Source organism: Vanellus vanellus (assembly GCF_965231255.1).
Source record: "Vanellus vanellus genome assembly, chromosome: 10".
NCBI lineage: Eukaryota > Metazoa > Chordata > Aves > Charadriiformes > Charadriidae > Vanellus > Vanellus vanellus.
This window is the reverse complement of record NC_138915.1, coordinates 7,728,817-7,745,159: the sequence shown is the minus strand read 5'-3', so window position 1 is coordinate 7,745,159 and position 16,343 is coordinate 7,728,817. Positions and strand designations below refer to the sequence as shown.

Genomic DNA, 16,343 nt, shown 5'->3' with positions numbered 1-16,343 from the left:
CATCCAGAAGACTCATGGCTGATCACAGCAAGACTTTCACTGACTTAGAATCTCATAGTCTGGGCTTTGGGGGTCCCATTTACCCCAAATGGGGAGCAGGTGCACAAGGCACAGCAAACCAGAGCATAGCCACAGGCTGGATGGGGAATTTGAGTTAACAGCAGACAGCCTGCATGACCTGCCAGGCCTTTCTCAGGGATTCCAGGAAAACAGCAACATAAAAAAAGACAAAAATCTAAACAGCCTGAGAAGGCTGCAGCATTTCCAGAGCCCCTGCCAAGGGATGGGTGGGACAGAGCAAGGAGTGGGCTGCGTGCCTGCGAATGCCAGGGCATCTCAGGACAGGGGAGCTCATCAGCCCTGGGATGTGGGAGCACCGTCCACACACCAGCCTGCAAACCCCGTCCTGTGCCACCGTCCTGCACTCTCCATTCCACAGTCTGGGCAGGCCCCAGAGCAGGTTTGGATCCAAAAATCCATGCCCCAAGCCTCCAGGGCTGCAGGACAGGGTGACAGCAGAGCAGCAGGGGTGACCAGGGCAGGGAGCTGCACTCTGCAGCGGATACACAAGGTCATGTGTAAAGCACGCAGGCTTCCGGGCAGACAAAACGCCCTGTGAGCTACCTCTCATTTCTGCTTCCCTCCTTCTTTGGATAATAAGGTGTTCACGCAAGGCCAAGACTATTGTTTAAACGCATCCTGAACCTGCTAATCATTGCCTACTTTAAATCAATCTTATGTGTTGTCTCTAACAGGAGTGACTTGAACTATCAGAGGGGCCAGGAGAAGGGCATCAGAGGCGCAGGCAAATTTTTAAGACAGAACATGCTTTTATACTCCGTCTCATGCCAGCTACACAGGGCCAGCAAAGGCAACTTTGAATTCACACACTGAGGTTTTCCTTTTGGAAGGGGAAGGTCTTACCCTTCTTTTTGGAAGGGTAAGACATTTTTCCATAGGTGGGACTTGCCCATCCACACAGCTACAACTTCGTGTTTAACACACAAAACACCCAGCCACTAACACGGCATCTCAAACATGAAGTTGGCACACCAGAAATGACATTCGGCCAACAGATACACCCGTTCCCACACTGTGTAACCCCACTGACATGGCACAGCACTAAAGAGCTAGGGAGCAGTGCTACCCTGAAGGGTGAAATGACAGAAGGGAGGATTTCTGAATCTCCTGGGAGTTTCTGCCTGACACAGAGGCAACTTTCTGCTGGCTGGAAGATGTAAGTGGTGCCAACTGCTTCTTGTAAGGACAGGAGTCCAGATGGAACAGATGGTCTGATGAAAAGGACAAGTAGTCTGTGCTCATTCCAGCCAACAGCGCTGGAATCTTCTCCAAAAAGCAGAAACGATGAATGGGGATTAAGGGAGACAGAATTACTGTGGAAAAAGCAACAGTGGATGCAAACTGAGTGAGAGGCGTCCTTGGCAGGGAGATTATTTCCTGATGTCAGGCTTATAGGCATACATGTGATTTGATCTCCAAAACCGTACTTAAGGATTATGCAACTCGGCAGTGGTCTGCTCTCCTGAAACAGGGCTGACAAAGCGCTGCAGGGAAGACAGGGCAGGGAGGGTGACCTTTACTGTTAAAGAGTTGTGCACCGGGAAGCTCTGGCAGCTACTGAAAAGCTGTAGCATTGTGCCTTTCATCATGGGATGGATTTTTGCTGTTAAGTCCGATGATTTTCAGAGACGTGAAAAAAAAAAATGGTAAGAGACACCACACCAGTCAGGCTCTGGACGTGCAGCAACCCTACACCAGTGCCTGGAAGGCACCATCCACTCTTAACACCTGACAGCCTACCAGGCTCGAGACACCATGCCAGTCTTCCTCATCCTGAGACACGTTCCCTGCTCCAACTGCACATGCACGTAGCGTCTTCAGCGCTCAATGGCAACAGTTCATCAAACCCTTCATTGACAGAGCAGTGGCACCACTTGCAAAAACACAGCTGGGTCAAGCACCACTCTCCTCTCTTCAGCTCTTCCACAGAGAGGTCCTCTGCTCTGAGACCAGACTGCCCTCCCTCTGTTGCCTGGGTGGGATGTCGCTCACACTCTCTGGGGCTCTCCAGCTGATGACCAGGCAGAGCCTGTGCCAAAAGACAGCAAGCACCAGTGCTGCAAGGCGTGAGTGATCCTGCTGCCATCGATATGGCAAAGCAACAAGTTACGTTGGGCAGGCAAGCAACACGAGGGCTACCCAACACCAGCTAGAACAGTAAGATGGAGATGAGGTGAGGTGAGAGGTGGAGGTGAAGTGCTACCACACCTGTCTCTGACACTGGCCAGCAGCTAAGGTGGAGGAACAGAACAAGCTGCGTCCACAGCAAATGTTCCTTCCTTTGGGAAGCTCCCAGCTTCCCAAACCAAAATGGGTATGTTTGTGCTGAATGCACCTTTATGGCTTCTTCCTTCCACAGAAACTTTGACATCCTAGGCACCCCACAGCAGTAAGCTCAATTATACACCATAAAAACTGCACTTCCTTTTTTGTGCCTGTCAATTTTCTTTGCTTTTCCCTAATACATGTTAAGCGAAACAACAAACAACTACTTGCTAGCCCCCTTTTCCACATCACTCAGGATTTAAGAGGCCCCAGTCATATCATCCTCAATCGACTCTGTGGAAGGACAGAGGAGTCCTTGGAGTACTCCCCTGTTCAAAGGCATGGAGTAGCTTTCATGGGAGCGCCCCTTCCCAAAAGAGCAACACTTGTCCTTCACAAGATTAACAACTGTGGCTCCACATACCAAATAATTCAATCTTGAAGAAAATGTATATACGTGTACATCCTTTTCATGTAAAGAAATGGGAGTTAATCCAATGTAGCAGGTTTGTAGAGACAAGCCCTGAGGCAGCTCAGCCTGATAAGGCCATCTTTCACGGAGAGAGGAAAAAATAGTTCTTTTCATCTGACAGGTGTATGAAGACACCGCATGATTTACCCATTGCAAGGCAAAGGCTGGGCAGCGGGGGCAAGAGGAGCAACACAGGCTCACAAAAGATGCTGAAGCACCTCAGAGGACTACCAGGGTCCCATCTGCTCCAGGAGACCAGCAGAGAGGGGGCAGGAGATCGATGGCTTTTTGGTTGGAGAAACCCTGATCTCTCCTCAGCTGGTTGCATCAGTGACCACAAAAACAACCACTGGGCAACTTCCAGGCTGTACAGCTCATCACCCCACAGAAAGCTGCCTGCTGGAGAGCAGACAGCAGCTCTGTATGAGGAAACCTGCGTACATCCCTCCCTTCCCCAGCCAGTGAGAGCTCCAGCACACCAAGGGGCTCACTCATTTGGAGCAAGAGACCTCAAGCAGTTATGGTACAGCCCCTGAGAAAAGAGAAGATATTTCTGTCACAAAATTGCCATTCCTCATTGCGCTGAATTGGCTGTTCAGAACAAATCCCCTGCAAATCCCAGGCAACGGGAAGGGGGAAACTCTTGCTTACAATAGGATACTAGTCTAACGCAACTATAATCTAACCTGGCCAAAACTGAGAAAGTTTACATTAAAAAATGTCAACCTATTCTTCCTCTTTCTTTCCCCATCTCACTGAGAAATAGTCAGCACAGGTCTCAAGCATTAAATACTTCCTCAGTCTTCACACTGAACTGAGAGGCAACTAACATTTTACCACTAAAGCTTTAGGAAGAAAATGGTTGTGCTGAGGAATAAAATATCAGAGAAACCATCCGCAACCCCTAACTTCTTATGAGAGGTTTGCTCATTTATTCTATCTTTGGCTCTAGTCTCAGAGGGGAGACAGCTTTCAGCATGAGAAGAGCTAAAAATTGCTCCACTCTGGACGTGCTGCTGAGAGTCATTTCTGAAGCTTTCCTTGGCTCCTCCACCGTGAGCTGGAGGAATCGGTGGCTCAGATCCAGTATGGCGCAGGGTAAAATTTTCATTGGATTTTTCCTCCAACAGATGCCACACACAGATGAAAAATGGGGAGCAATGAAGTGCCTTTCTATCATACTTAGTGGCCTGACTATGGGATTAGTTCCTCTATTTGTTGTTTTGTTGTCTCAAATCCTCATTTACTCCCTGTTATTTCTATTTTTCACCCCAAACTCCCGCTGTACAAGTACGAGCCAACAGAATAAATGACAGATGGATTCTGGGACTTTTTGTTTTCTTTCTCTAAGATGTTTAAGAGTTTAACTTTGTTACCACAAGTCAACAGAGGCACCAGACAATTCTTAAAAAACATTTTAAAGCCTGACCTCCTCAACTCAAGATTTGCACATCTTCTTCTCATGAAGCTTATTAAATTTTTCTATAAACTTTCTTTATTTCAAGATTGGCCATGTCTGTGTTATTACTATTCATAAAAGACTGACATTAATAACTAATGCACATTGATCTTGGCAAGTCCTTGTTCCTTCAGATCAACAAGCGATTAATGCATTCCATTTCTGTCCTGCAAAGAGGAAAGCAGAGGCATTCACCTCTTCTCCACACATCAAAGTGAACATATAACCACAGGAGGCATCCACTGCTACACCTACAACTAGTAGAAAAAAAAAAACACAACACAGCAGCTCAATAAGTGCAAAAGGAAATACTTTAAGACTTCGGTCTTTGGGACAAGAGTTTCACTAGGTCATATCGCATTCACTCACTGTGGAAATCACCTAGCGACTCAGCCTGACAGCGACCTCCACTTGTCAGCAAAGTTTATCATCTCGCAGGAATGCCACTGTCAGGGAAAGTTTTCTTCTCAGCTCCATTTAATAGGGCTCAGCTCCCCTCTCCTCGCTCTACTCCTCTTGTCTCAGACTTAACCCTGTCCTGGGAAAACACCCGGTCCATACCATGAGCTGGATCTCTCATAGGAGTGGACAGACAACCTTTGTGCGCATGCAGAGCTGACTACCAGCTGAGTCCTCCGGTGGCATCCACAGCTGCAGCTCTCCCCTCTGTTATGCCAGGCACTGCTGGGAGCATCTGCAGACAGCGCTTACTCCAAGCAGCCACAGCCACACAATAACCTCCTGCTCCCAGAGGCAGGGCACCAGTATCAGTAAACCAAACTAACTGTCCTATCAGACAATTATTAATCCCCTATTATTACTCTCCTTATCCACCTTACCAAACTACTGTACCAAAGCCATACAAGATTTTACTTCTGTTACCTAGGAGGGACCATATAGAATCCTAACCCTGGGGAAGAACTGTGAGACGAGCAGACGCTGCAGGGACAGACAGCAAGTTCTACTACAGCGCCAGGCCCCAGCTGAGATCCACACCACATGGCAGCTTGGGTAATCGTCTGACTAGCTAAGGCTTGGCCAGACACTATTTTAATTCAAGTATGCACAGAAGGGAGGAGAAAAAATAGCTTTTAGTGATTTAAGAGGAGCACGACCAGTATTTTGTTAAAATAATTATAATAATACTTCAATACCTAACCAAACAAGACAAAGTTCTCTGGCATGAGTACCTATTTTCTTTTAAAAACATGAAACACATGAAATTCAAACATACTAGGAAAATAAAGATCTTAATAAACCCCTGGGATTTTAGGCATTTCATTTCTATGGTTCACTGCTTGGTAGAAAGCCATACTGCATAACCCCAGCAGGGATTTCCCAGGGCACCAGTAAATCTTGTTACTGAAAATAGACAGAACAGTTGGGGAAATTTAAATCAAAGCTACCTTGTTAACGCTGTCACCTCCAAGCTACATCCAGCTGCAGAGAAGCCCTTTTCAGCAAGAGAACTTCCCAAAATGGAAATACTCACCCACACACAGGATGTTGAAACAAAACCCATGATTAACTGACTTATTAACCAGCTGGTCAGGCAAACTGTCAAATCCTACGTGTCCGGAAAGTGGGACAGTACGACAGCCTTCACCCTGAAATACAATTAAATAGTTGTGTTATTTCCAAGCAAAATACACTTATCTGTATAAAACCTTAAGACCTCCCAAGTAGAATCAACTGCACAGTCCAAGCAGAGATTTGCACGTATACTGTAAATTATTTCAGCGTGCTTCCCTCTTCTCCAAAACAAATCCAGACGGCACAAATAGAATGTTTCACTTGCTGCACATTAGAAGGTAGCCCTGTCAGAAAAATATTTAACTGTGCAAAACACATACCCAAACACAGCTGCTGAAATAAAGGGGCAGCAAAACATTTGTTTCTTGAGAAATTACGTAGATCCTCAAGTCTCACCTTATACCGAAAACAAAAAGAATCCTCTGTGCAAAGGAATGTATTAATGATGCCTCCTCTTATAAGCCTATTACAATTCACTTACTGTGAATTGTAACTCACATGTAACTCACATTCACAGCTGCAATTACTGAAACTAGCTAGAAACAGTTAAGAAAACTGTACCTACATCTAGTAACTGAACAACCCAAACACACTGCCTCTGCAAAGTTGAAGTGCAGTAGCACAGAAACAGCAGAGAATACAGTCTTCAAGCTATCAAACGCAGCAATAACTTCCATATTGTTGAGAAGGTGAAAATGTCAGACTGCCAGCAGGAGTCTGTCCAAATCTATAAAACGGCTGTTAGCACCAGAAAATCAGGGATCATTGAAGGACGCTGAAAGGAAGAAGCTCGCATGTGCAAGCAGCAAGACCATGCATGGTAGCAGGTTTTCTCCAGCTCTGAGCATTGCTATCCAAGATTCAGAACTTAACTTTCAAAGCTAGGAACTGAACAGGAAAAAAAGCTGAGAAATAGTGTCTAGAACTGAGCTGCTCATAACCACGCAGCCCCATCAGAAGGGAGCCTGCACTGGGGTTTTGGAGCAGAGGTACCCAAACTTGCCTGCTGGAGGGCATGGGCCGCTCCTGCCCAGCCGCCCAAATGGCTTCATGAGAAGCTGCTCCCACACCCTGCTCTCTCCTGTGCCTGACACCACTAACCCAGTCTCCTTGGCCAGGCGTCCCCTTTCTGCCCCGGGACGCAGAAGGGCCGAGCTCCAGCTCACGCTGTGCTCCACACCCAGCACGGCCGCTTGCTTCTGGAGGGGGCTCAGAAATCTTCACCTGGCCATTGCACAATGGCCTATGCAGGCCAAGGCACGCTGGGTTCCAAACCTGCACAGCAGACTAATAAACTGCATGCAGAGGCTCAACCTCAGAATTGGCATCATGCAAAATGGAGAGCTGGTGCTAACCCCGCATATTTGTGTGTACTGGAAAGTTCCCCTCCTGCAGCCCCTCAAAAAGGTATTTTCCCCTCTGGTACAAAGGCCTTTCTTAACAATGTATTTTAGTGTCAAATACAGAAAATTCCCCCCCGGCCTTTCAGGGATATCATCAGTTTGCAAGAAATATTACAGCCAAAAGGCAATATATTATTATAATATAATAATACAATAGGGTGTAGTTTTTAACTTATTCTTTCAGAATCATGTTTTCACATATCCTGAAAGCCTGTTTACAGGGACAGGCATACTGGTTTTCCTTCTTCTGTTAATGGCACTGGTATTTTAGGCTAGGAAAACATCCCCGAGGACTGCATTTACCACAGTAGCCTGTCAGAGTATGCGTACTTGCCTTGTTACTGTTTTGCTGGTGTGGGTTTTTTTTTGCCAAATATGAGGCTCCAAATACACTTCAGCCATTAACCATATTTACCATCCTGTGATGTGTAAATATGTTTCCCCTTAGCCATATTTTGTGTATTAGTCTGACTCTTCCTGCCAAGATGTTCACCAAATATGGTGCTTTATTAATTTCTGAGCACCTTGCCTCTAAACAACATGTTCATCAGGAAGGCACTCAAGTTCTCCAGCTGATTCTGGTTTTGTCTTCTGAGGATGCAGCTCTGAGGTCAAATAATTCACAAGCAGCTAAAGCAGAAGAAAGGGAGACCGTTGGGCATGCAGATTTTGTGACAACACACCTAAGCTCTCCTAAACTGCTTTCAGCAAAACAAAAACCCTGCACCGGGGTATCTCATGGCAGTGTTTGATCTGCAGCAAGAGCACGATGACCCCGGTGAAGTACAGATGGGTGGATAGAGTCCACAAAGGCGTGAGAGAGAACCACAGGCAGACTCCTCCTGGGGAAGGGGAAATATCAAGTGTATTTTTAATACTCAGCCTTAAAACTGCACCGTTGGAAGACTGTTTGAACACTACTCTCCCCAGGAAGCGTGGGCAGGAGTGTAGGCTCTCATTAAGAACAAATCTTCTCCTCATCCCTAAATATAAGTGTGATCCAGATGGAACAAAATAAACGGTAGAAGTTAAGCCACTCTTGGCTGAGAGAAGGCATTTACCATTGCACAGAATTCAGCCTGCAAGTTATTTCCTGTAGCCTCTTTTTTCTAATCACCTGTGGTTTTATAATGCAGTTAAACCACACTTCACATCTGCTACAGGCCAGGAAACAAGTACTGCAAAATTTGATTTCCAGTCACAGCAGCTGAGCCTTCATGTTAAGCTATATTGTGCTACTCTGGCTAAAAATCCAAAGCCTGCTTGGCCAAGGCAGCGAGAGATCAGATGCGGTGAAAAAAAGAAAAATAAGAAATAATGTTTTAAGGTCAGACTAGGTTTGACACACATCAGAAGGTTGCCAGCAATTACCAAACCTGCAGAGAGAAAAGAAACGTTTTCTATCTGATCCAACAAGAAACAGTGCAAGTCACCAGTCTTCACACACCAAGTGGTGCCTCTGTATCCAGAACACTGCTATATATAAACAGCATGATCATAAACAACATATGAACACAGCAATTAGTCATCCTGCCTGTACATTAAATGTAGATTTGGATTACCTTGTTCAAAACCAAAGGAGAGTACATTAAGCTTATAAGCTGTTTGTTGAAAAGGTGTCCAAAAGCTATCTTCCATTATTTTTCTTCAAAAACAATCTTTCAGGTCAAATTTAAAACGTATAAAGAGGTATCAACAAGGTAAGCAATGTTTAACTGTTGTCTGTGTGAAGGCTCTTTCCACAAGCAACACTGAGCGCTGGATAGCTGAGAGTCCTTCCATACTCTCTATTTTAAAGTTAGCATCCTCTTGGAACAAAGACAAAGACGGGATCTCTGAGTAGCCAGTGTGAACACTGGCACCACATCAAGATACCAGATGCCTTTTTTTTCCCCCATATATGCAGAGTGACCTCCCCTGGGATACAATTGGCTGTTGTTCCTTGGGAGGAAGCAAAGCGTGTTTGCCATAAACAAGATGAAAAGAACAAAAAGAGCAACACAGTCTCTTGCTGCATTACCAGGCAGGGCTACTGCACAGTGAAAGTAAACAATAACCACTGGGAGAGGGTTCTCCACCCCCTCACCTTTGAAGGATTTACACACCTTTTATTAGGGCTTCTCCATGCCACAGAAACCACTGCCATCTACTCTAATTCTTACAGAAAACTATCAGGAATATATGGAAAATACAAAGATGTTATAATAAATGATCCTAAGCCTGAAAGCACTGCACATTAAATATTAGTTTACATAAAATGGGCAAGATTTAGACTGCAGGTGTTTGAATCACTCCAGGGTCCTTGGGATGAAAAAACGATTGGAAGAAAATCTTGCTGAATGTGCATCTCTGCCTTGATCTGCTTTACACAACAAGTAGGTACAGCGCTGTCAGATCCCAACATCCTCAGAGCTCCAAGAGGCTATTACCACTTTGTGGAGATAAAGCAGAGCATCTTCCTTCAAGACACACAATGGTGCTGCTCATTGCAAATGCCAATGCTCCATATTCAGGAAAATTTATGGTGGCCTGGACTAAAGGAACAATGAAAAAGGACACCATGGCAAAGGAAAAGCCTCCACTTGGCGATATTCAGGCAGAGCACAGCAAATAAAAAATGCTACAGCTCTGAACTTAAGGGACGCAGTGTCCAAACAAGGCGTGCACAACAAGAAAATGCTCCCAAAGACTGCAGTAGAGTACTTCTTCTGCATCTAACTGAAAAGATTGTTTCTGTTTAGGGCACTGACAGCTGACATTTAGAACTTCCGACACAATTTCCCAGCTCTCCCCAGGTGAGAATCACTTCAAATGCCGAGACCTTGGAGACCCTTTGGAGGATTTCCAAAGGGCCGCAACAAATACAACAGCACTATCCCTCAATGAAAACAAATCAAACAATGCTCACAAAACTCCACAACCGATGCCAGTGCTCACAGCAGCCACTTCCCTGCCCCTCTGTCGCCCCCTAAGGCTGAAACCCTGGGGGTTAACCCCTATACCTGAAACAACTCTTGCCCAGGAAGTCAAACGTCAGATCACAAAGCAAGGCAGAACCTGAATTCAGGTTTCCACACCACAGTTTTTCACATCATCTTTAAGCCAAAACAATATCAGATCCCTTCTCATGACCTCGGTGTTTTAGCATCCACTTTCCCAGACTGCATTTGGCTCTGATTAAACTGCAAATTAGAGCAACACTTGTACCAATTACTTCTCACTTGTACAAGTGTGTAATTCTCTTATGCAATGACAGAATTACCCAGCAGACAGTATAAACATCGTCCACGAGATAAATGCAAAGCAGGAATGTAAAGTGTAGATAAAGATTCTGTATTTCTTTTCGTTGCTTGGCTGATAACAAATTGCCGGGACGCGTATAAAAGAAAAAACAACAGAAAAGCGGGAGAGAAATACTTCTGAATCAGCCACCACAGAAAGCAAGAAATATCTCACCAAAGCTCATGACCATTGACCACCTTCTTCAGGCGCATTGCATCATTCAGCCATTCAGCATTCACAAACAGTCAAGTGCTTCCAAAATCTGAAGTTCTGACAGCTCTTAAGATTACATTTCTTTATGCCCCTGCCAAAGGGCTGCAGAAACACCACGCTGTTTGGATATGTTCCCAGGAAAAGTCTCCTCCAGCAATTAAAAAATACATCTATATCAGCAATCTTAATGATTCTTCTGACCTGTCCTACAGAGATTGACAGACAATGCCTGGCAAGCCCATCACCTGCACCCATCCTCCACGGGAAGCAGGGTGGACATATCCCCTGCGGGTCTCACCATTTAAATCCTGCACACTCACTGCCCGCAGAGGACAGGAGAGGGGCCTCAGCTCAGTGGTGACAGGGTCACCTTGCCTATCCATGGAGGAAGGGGTTTCACCGACCACGTCCACAATAAATGTGGGATTAAGGGTTCACTGGGATAGAGGGAGGATGGTGACCCCAACTCCCCCGCATAACCACCCCCAACTCTCGCACGTGTTTAAGCACATCGGCACACACAGAGCAGCCCTCTGCATCACCAGGACGTCACGGCTGACTGCTCCACGAACCACAGCCACGGCCGGATGCCCAAGACCTGGGCTGAGAAGTCATCTCTCTGGACAAAGACATTTTCAATTTGCAGCACACTAATTTCATTTCTGTCTCACAGCTAGCTTTCCCTTTTGCCTCTGAAGAGAGGCTGTGCCCTATCATAATTCATTCCAGGCCACTAACAGATGTCTGAAACTCCTGTACATAATCTTAGGAAAGCCTAACGCTCAATTTCTTTAAAAGACAGGGGAGCAAGTGAGTCACCTTACATACCTTGGCAGTCACATACAAGGCAATGGGTATGTCCAGGAGGAAATAACATCACAAACTGGCAAGGAATGGCTACATCTACCCGTTCAACAAGACTGGGTCCATGCTAAAACCTACTGCTTTGAAGATGAAATGACAAGTGTTCATCTCAAGTATTATTTCTGTAGTAAGGCAGGGACACGAAAGTTGGAAGCCCATCAAATCACAGACAAAACGCTTCCACATGCAAACACATTACAGATGCCTCCTTAGCATTTCTCTAACAAACGCAGAGGTGGCTCAACTCCCTCTGCTTCTCTTCTGGATAATTCTCCACAGGCATACAGCAAGCTTTGCGCCGCGCTAGGAAGGCAGGCAAGCATCGCTGTGCCCTAGCCGGGGACATCACGGCCGGGGGACCCTCAGGGACTAAGCGTAGTGAGGATGTGGTGCCGATTTCCGCATGCGGTGTCGATGTTGGGCACGGGCTCCCACGGCTCCTCCACGGCACAGGGTGCCGGACTGACGACCTTCCCCGCATCACGCACTAAGGAGCACGGGATGCCCGTGTCTCTGGGAGGAGAACAGCATCCCCGGAGAGACGGGGATGCCAAGGAGCGCTTCGCCCACTACCACACCCTGTCCTGGAGAGGTGCCCTCGACCCAACGTAAGGGTGCAGGATGAGGCCTCCCCAGCACGGCTGTCCAGCCAGCCCCGGGCTGCGCTGCGGGTCCCTCTGCGGCCGCGGCGGGGCCCAGGGACGGAGAGACCGGCAGGGCAGGACCCGCTGTTCCACTCCAGTGCGGGCAGCCCAAGGTCGCCGGGCCGGGCTGCTGTCCCGCAGCCAGCGGGGGGGGAACCCCAAACCTTCCTTCCCCCAGGTAACGCCGGCTCCCCTCAGAGCGGCCCCCGATCCCCCGGCAGGCCGCCGCCGCCCCGCGCCGAGCCGAGCCCCGCTGCCCGCGGGAAGCCCCAGACCGGTGCCCCCGCCCCAGATCGGCCTTACCCACCCCGGCCCACCGCCCTGGCCAGGCCAGGCGATCCCGCCCGCCGCCCCGGCCATGCCCGGCCCGCCCGGCGCCCGCTCCCACCTGCCGCGCCACCTCGGCCGCCGCCATCGCTGCGAGCCCGCCACAGCGCCCGCCCCGGCCAGGCGGGCGGCTCCGGGCGCGCCCACCGCGACGCCGCGCGAGGGGGGACCCGTGGCGCCCCTGGCCCCGGCCCTGCCCCGCGCCCTGCCGCCGGCCCCGCCCCGCCCCGCCGCCGTCTCGACCAGCTCGGTCCCGCCGCTGCCGCTGCCGCCGCCCCACTCCGGGAGGCGCGGGGCTGTCCTTCCTCCCCCCGCGGCCGCCCGCCATGGTGCAGCCCGGGCTGCGGGCGGGGCCGCGGCCACAGTGTGGCGGGGCGCGCGGCGCGGCGGGCTGAGGGGAGCGCGGGTGGCGGCGAACGGGGTCGGGGCGAGCGGGTCTCCGACCGGCGGCTCCGCGGCCCCCAGACCCCCTGCCAGGCCCGCGGGCTGCCCGCCACCGTGGCCTTCCCCGGCCCTTGCTTGCTGCCAGCGCGGCGATAGGTCCCCCGGCAGTGACTCCTCAGGGCAGGCCGGGGGCAGGCTGTGGCCCCGCCGGTAACGGGGGCCGCATGCCGGGCCAGGGCGAGGGCAGAGCTGTGCAGCCCTGTGGACGGGACGGGGTTTGTGGTTTGGGTCTAAGGGTCTCCCAGGTTCAGTCAGTCACTTGCTGTTTGAAATAAAATGTGCGCTCTGCACACTTTCCCTGTGGTGCGTCGGAGGGTTCACGCTCGCTTCAGAACCCGATTGATGGCGGCTGCACCGGTTCCTCTTCCAGTGGCAGTACAGCCCTTTCCCTGGCTCCACACGGCCCTTCGACACAGCCTCAGCCCCGGCCTGGTGGGGCTGGATAAATCCATCTGCTGCCTTGGGGGTGTAACTGGTGCCACCCTTCATTTGATGCCAGCACAAACATCAAAGGCTGAGAGAGAGGAAACTTGGTCCTTACCCAAAGCAAATAACTTTCCCGACCCCTGAGGAAAGCCCCCAAGGTTGGCACCCTGGTTTTAGCCCAGTCAGAGCTCAACAGTGCAACCAGTCCCTAATGCGGGCACGACCAGGGTGGCCCCAAGAGGGTGCTGTGCTTTGCACCATCGATGCCCTTATTCCCCCAAAGCAGCACCTCGTTTCCCTCCTTATTTTCCCCAGCTGCCACCCAACAAGTGTTTTAAACTGCCTCAGGATCCCACAGCTCTGAGGGTTGAGTCCTCTGCCTCCCTGAGCCTGCAGAAGCCACCAACAGCCAGTGACAAAACCAGGCAGTGCCTGAAAGGGAGCAAGGGGACAATTATGTTTTCACCACCAGTCATTTGGGCTTTATAGGATGGTGCCAGCTCCCCAGGCATCCCAGAAAAACTGGTCCAAGTGGTTGGAGAAAGGCAAAGCTCCCTTGAGGGGTGACGACCAGCCCAGGGCAGGGCTAAAACTTAGGGAAGGCAAAGAAAAAGGGTTGAAGGGACTGGTATGTCTCTTAGCTGCCCGACCAGCTGCAAAACCACCTGATGACAGTTCAGCCATGCTATGGGTGTCTGAGGAGTTATGGATAAGAAAGGCCTTGGGAGAAACAGGACTGGGGGCTTTCAGGGCAGAGAGGACTGTAAGGCAGGTGTCCCAGCAAGGTACCCAGGGCTTTGGAGTGCCACTGGGGCCAGAGGTGGTGTCCCCAGGACCAGTGTTACGGATTTAAGCACACTGGCCACCATAACAGGGTCCAACCCCAGGATCCTACTGATAATGCCAAGTCCAAGTGAAGGTTTCCAATTAGTCTTGTATTAGTTCTTTGGTTACAGCTCTCATTGGGTGCCTTTGGAGGGGGACCCCTACCCCAATTCACGCCTCTCAATCACACCCGTTCCACCCATCACCCCATCCCCAAGTCCAACCATACAATTCTGGTCAGTGGTCTCTTGGTTTCTTACTGGTTTTCACTGTGGCTGGGCTGGCTGCCTTCTGAAGTTACTTCATTCTCTTGGAATTGGCTCCTTGGTCCTCATCTTCTTCATTCTGCTCATAGCCATGGAATTCAGCGAGTTCTTTGTCAGCAGCATTAGTTTTATCAAAAGGTTACGCTTGGTCAGCTCTTGTGACCTAAGGCTTCAGCTACTTTACCTGTTAATGCTAAACGAGACTATTCAGAGGGAAGAGTACAGTTAATCAAATTTCTTCTATAACGCCAGCATTGGGCTGCCCAGGCACCCCCCGTGCCCTCCACCTGCTCCAGCAGAGACACACTCCCTATGTCCCCGCATGCCTGCCCGCTCTCCCTTTGTGACGCTGCAGGCCAGCACGACCTGGGAGGGTAGACGGCTCACGGCCACGGCAGTGCCTGACGCTGGCAGCAGCCGCGACATGACCAAAGGTCACCTGCACCGCCCCGGCAGTGCAGCAGCGCTGCATATCCGCCGCCATGCCTGGCGTGCCCTCCCACGGTGCAGAGTCGGTTCCTCCTTCGCCGAACGCCAGGGCAGGAAGCGTGGGGTGAGAGCTGGGGAGCGTGAGCTGTGCCCTGACAAGGAGCTGGCTGCCAGGAGGCACCGCCATGGCCCGGAGGGAGCAGAAGCGGGAGCAGGGCTCAGCAGAGCAGAGGGTAGCTGGCATCGCCCAGACGTTCACCTTCCTGGAAGCCGCCCAGCCCCAGGCGGGTAGCCTAGCCCGCAGGTCCCATCTCTGGCCGGCCGCCACAGGGAGCAGGGAGCGCTTCCACCCGCTGCAGAAGATGGACACCAACAGGAGCGTCAGCCAGGGCAGCCGTGGCGTGGGGAGCTGGGGTAGGACTGCGGGCAGGCCCTCTGTCGGCCCTGGCAGTACCCGGAGGAAGGAGCTGAAGGAAATCCTCCTGCAGAGCAATAGCCCTGGAAGCACCAAGCGCTTTTCCACCACTCAGAAGACATCCAACAGCAGCAGTCTCCTTGCAGGGCCGCACCAAGAGCAGAAGTCTGAGCAGAGCCCTGAGGTGCTGTCCCTTGCCCTGGATCCCCTGGAGCATGAGTGGCTGCTGACGGTGGCCCAGGGCGACGCAGACAACATCGTCAGGCTGCTGGACCTGGATCCCAGCCTGCTGACCAGGAAAGACTTTGTGACTGGCTTCACTGCTCTCCACTGGCTTGCCAAGCACGGCCACCATGAGCGCTTCATCCAGGTCATCTCCCACGCCCAGAAGAAGGGCTATCCCGTCAATGTGAACATCACCACGGCCAGTGGTGGGCTCACCCCCTTGCACCTGGCTGCCCTGCAGGGACATGAGCTGCTCATCAAAGTGCTGGTGGGAGCCTATGGGGCGGACACCAGCTGCAGGGACCACAACGGGCGCAAGGCTTGGCAGTACCTGAGGGCAGACACCTCCAGGGAGCTGAAGGAGCTGGCGGGGGCCTTGGAGGAGGACTTGGTCCAGCTGTGCTCTCACAACACCAACAACAACTGTAAGTCATCCAGAGAGGCCAGGGCAGGGCGGGACTGCGTGGACTCCGGGGCTGAGGGGAAAGCCCAGCGCTCCTGGGGCCTGTCGACCCTGCGGGACTTTGTCAGACAGGCATTCACTTTCTTCCAAGAGCGCTGAAGCTCCCCTGGCCCATTCGCCTGCAAACCCGTGCTGAATAGCAGCCGGATGAGCCTGCAGAGAGCTGGGAACTTGGCAAGGGCCAGCGCTTGAAGTCCTGGCTGAGCAGGGATTAACACCCTGCATGGGGGCACCGCGGCCGTCCTGGGTCTTGCGTGGTCTTTTGGGGCTGTGCTGGTGTGAGTGTGTGTGGGCAACTATGGCCATC

At 50.7% G+C, this 16,343-nt stretch overlaps 2 protein-coding genes across 5 annotated transcripts in view; one reads left to right on the top strand and one right to left on the bottom strand.

Moving 5' to 3' along the window:
• The window catches only part of SEPTIN6 (septin 6), a 31,683-nt gene extending 19,038 nt beyond the window's left edge, over nt 1-12,645 (bottom strand). For all 4 annotated transcript variants that reach the window (XM_082488488.1, XM_082488487.1, XM_082488486.1 and 1 more), the window contains exons 1-2: nt 12,605-12,645; nt 5,770-5,884 (exon numbers count right to left, since the gene is read on the bottom strand). In XM_082488488.1, the coding sequence (XP_082344614.1) occupies nt 5,770-5,884; nt 12,605-12,631 (142 nt within the window). In that variant the 5' untranslated portion in view covers nt 12,632-12,645. The remainder of the gene's footprint in view (nt 1-5,769; nt 5,885-12,604) is intronic.
• A 2,425-nt stretch (nt 12,646-15,070) lies between these two features.
• SOWAHD (sosondowah ankyrin repeat domain family member D) lies at nt 15,071-16,135 on the top strand (the record flags this gene model as incomplete). Its single annotated transcript, XM_082488163.1, has 1 exon — nt 15,071-16,135. Exon 1 carries the CDS (start codon nt 15,119-15,121, stop codon nt 16,133-16,135), a length of 1,017 nt encoding a protein of 338 aa, XP_082344289.1. The 5' UTR covers nt 15,071-15,118.
• Between the last annotated feature and the right edge of the window lie 208 nt (nt 16,136-16,343).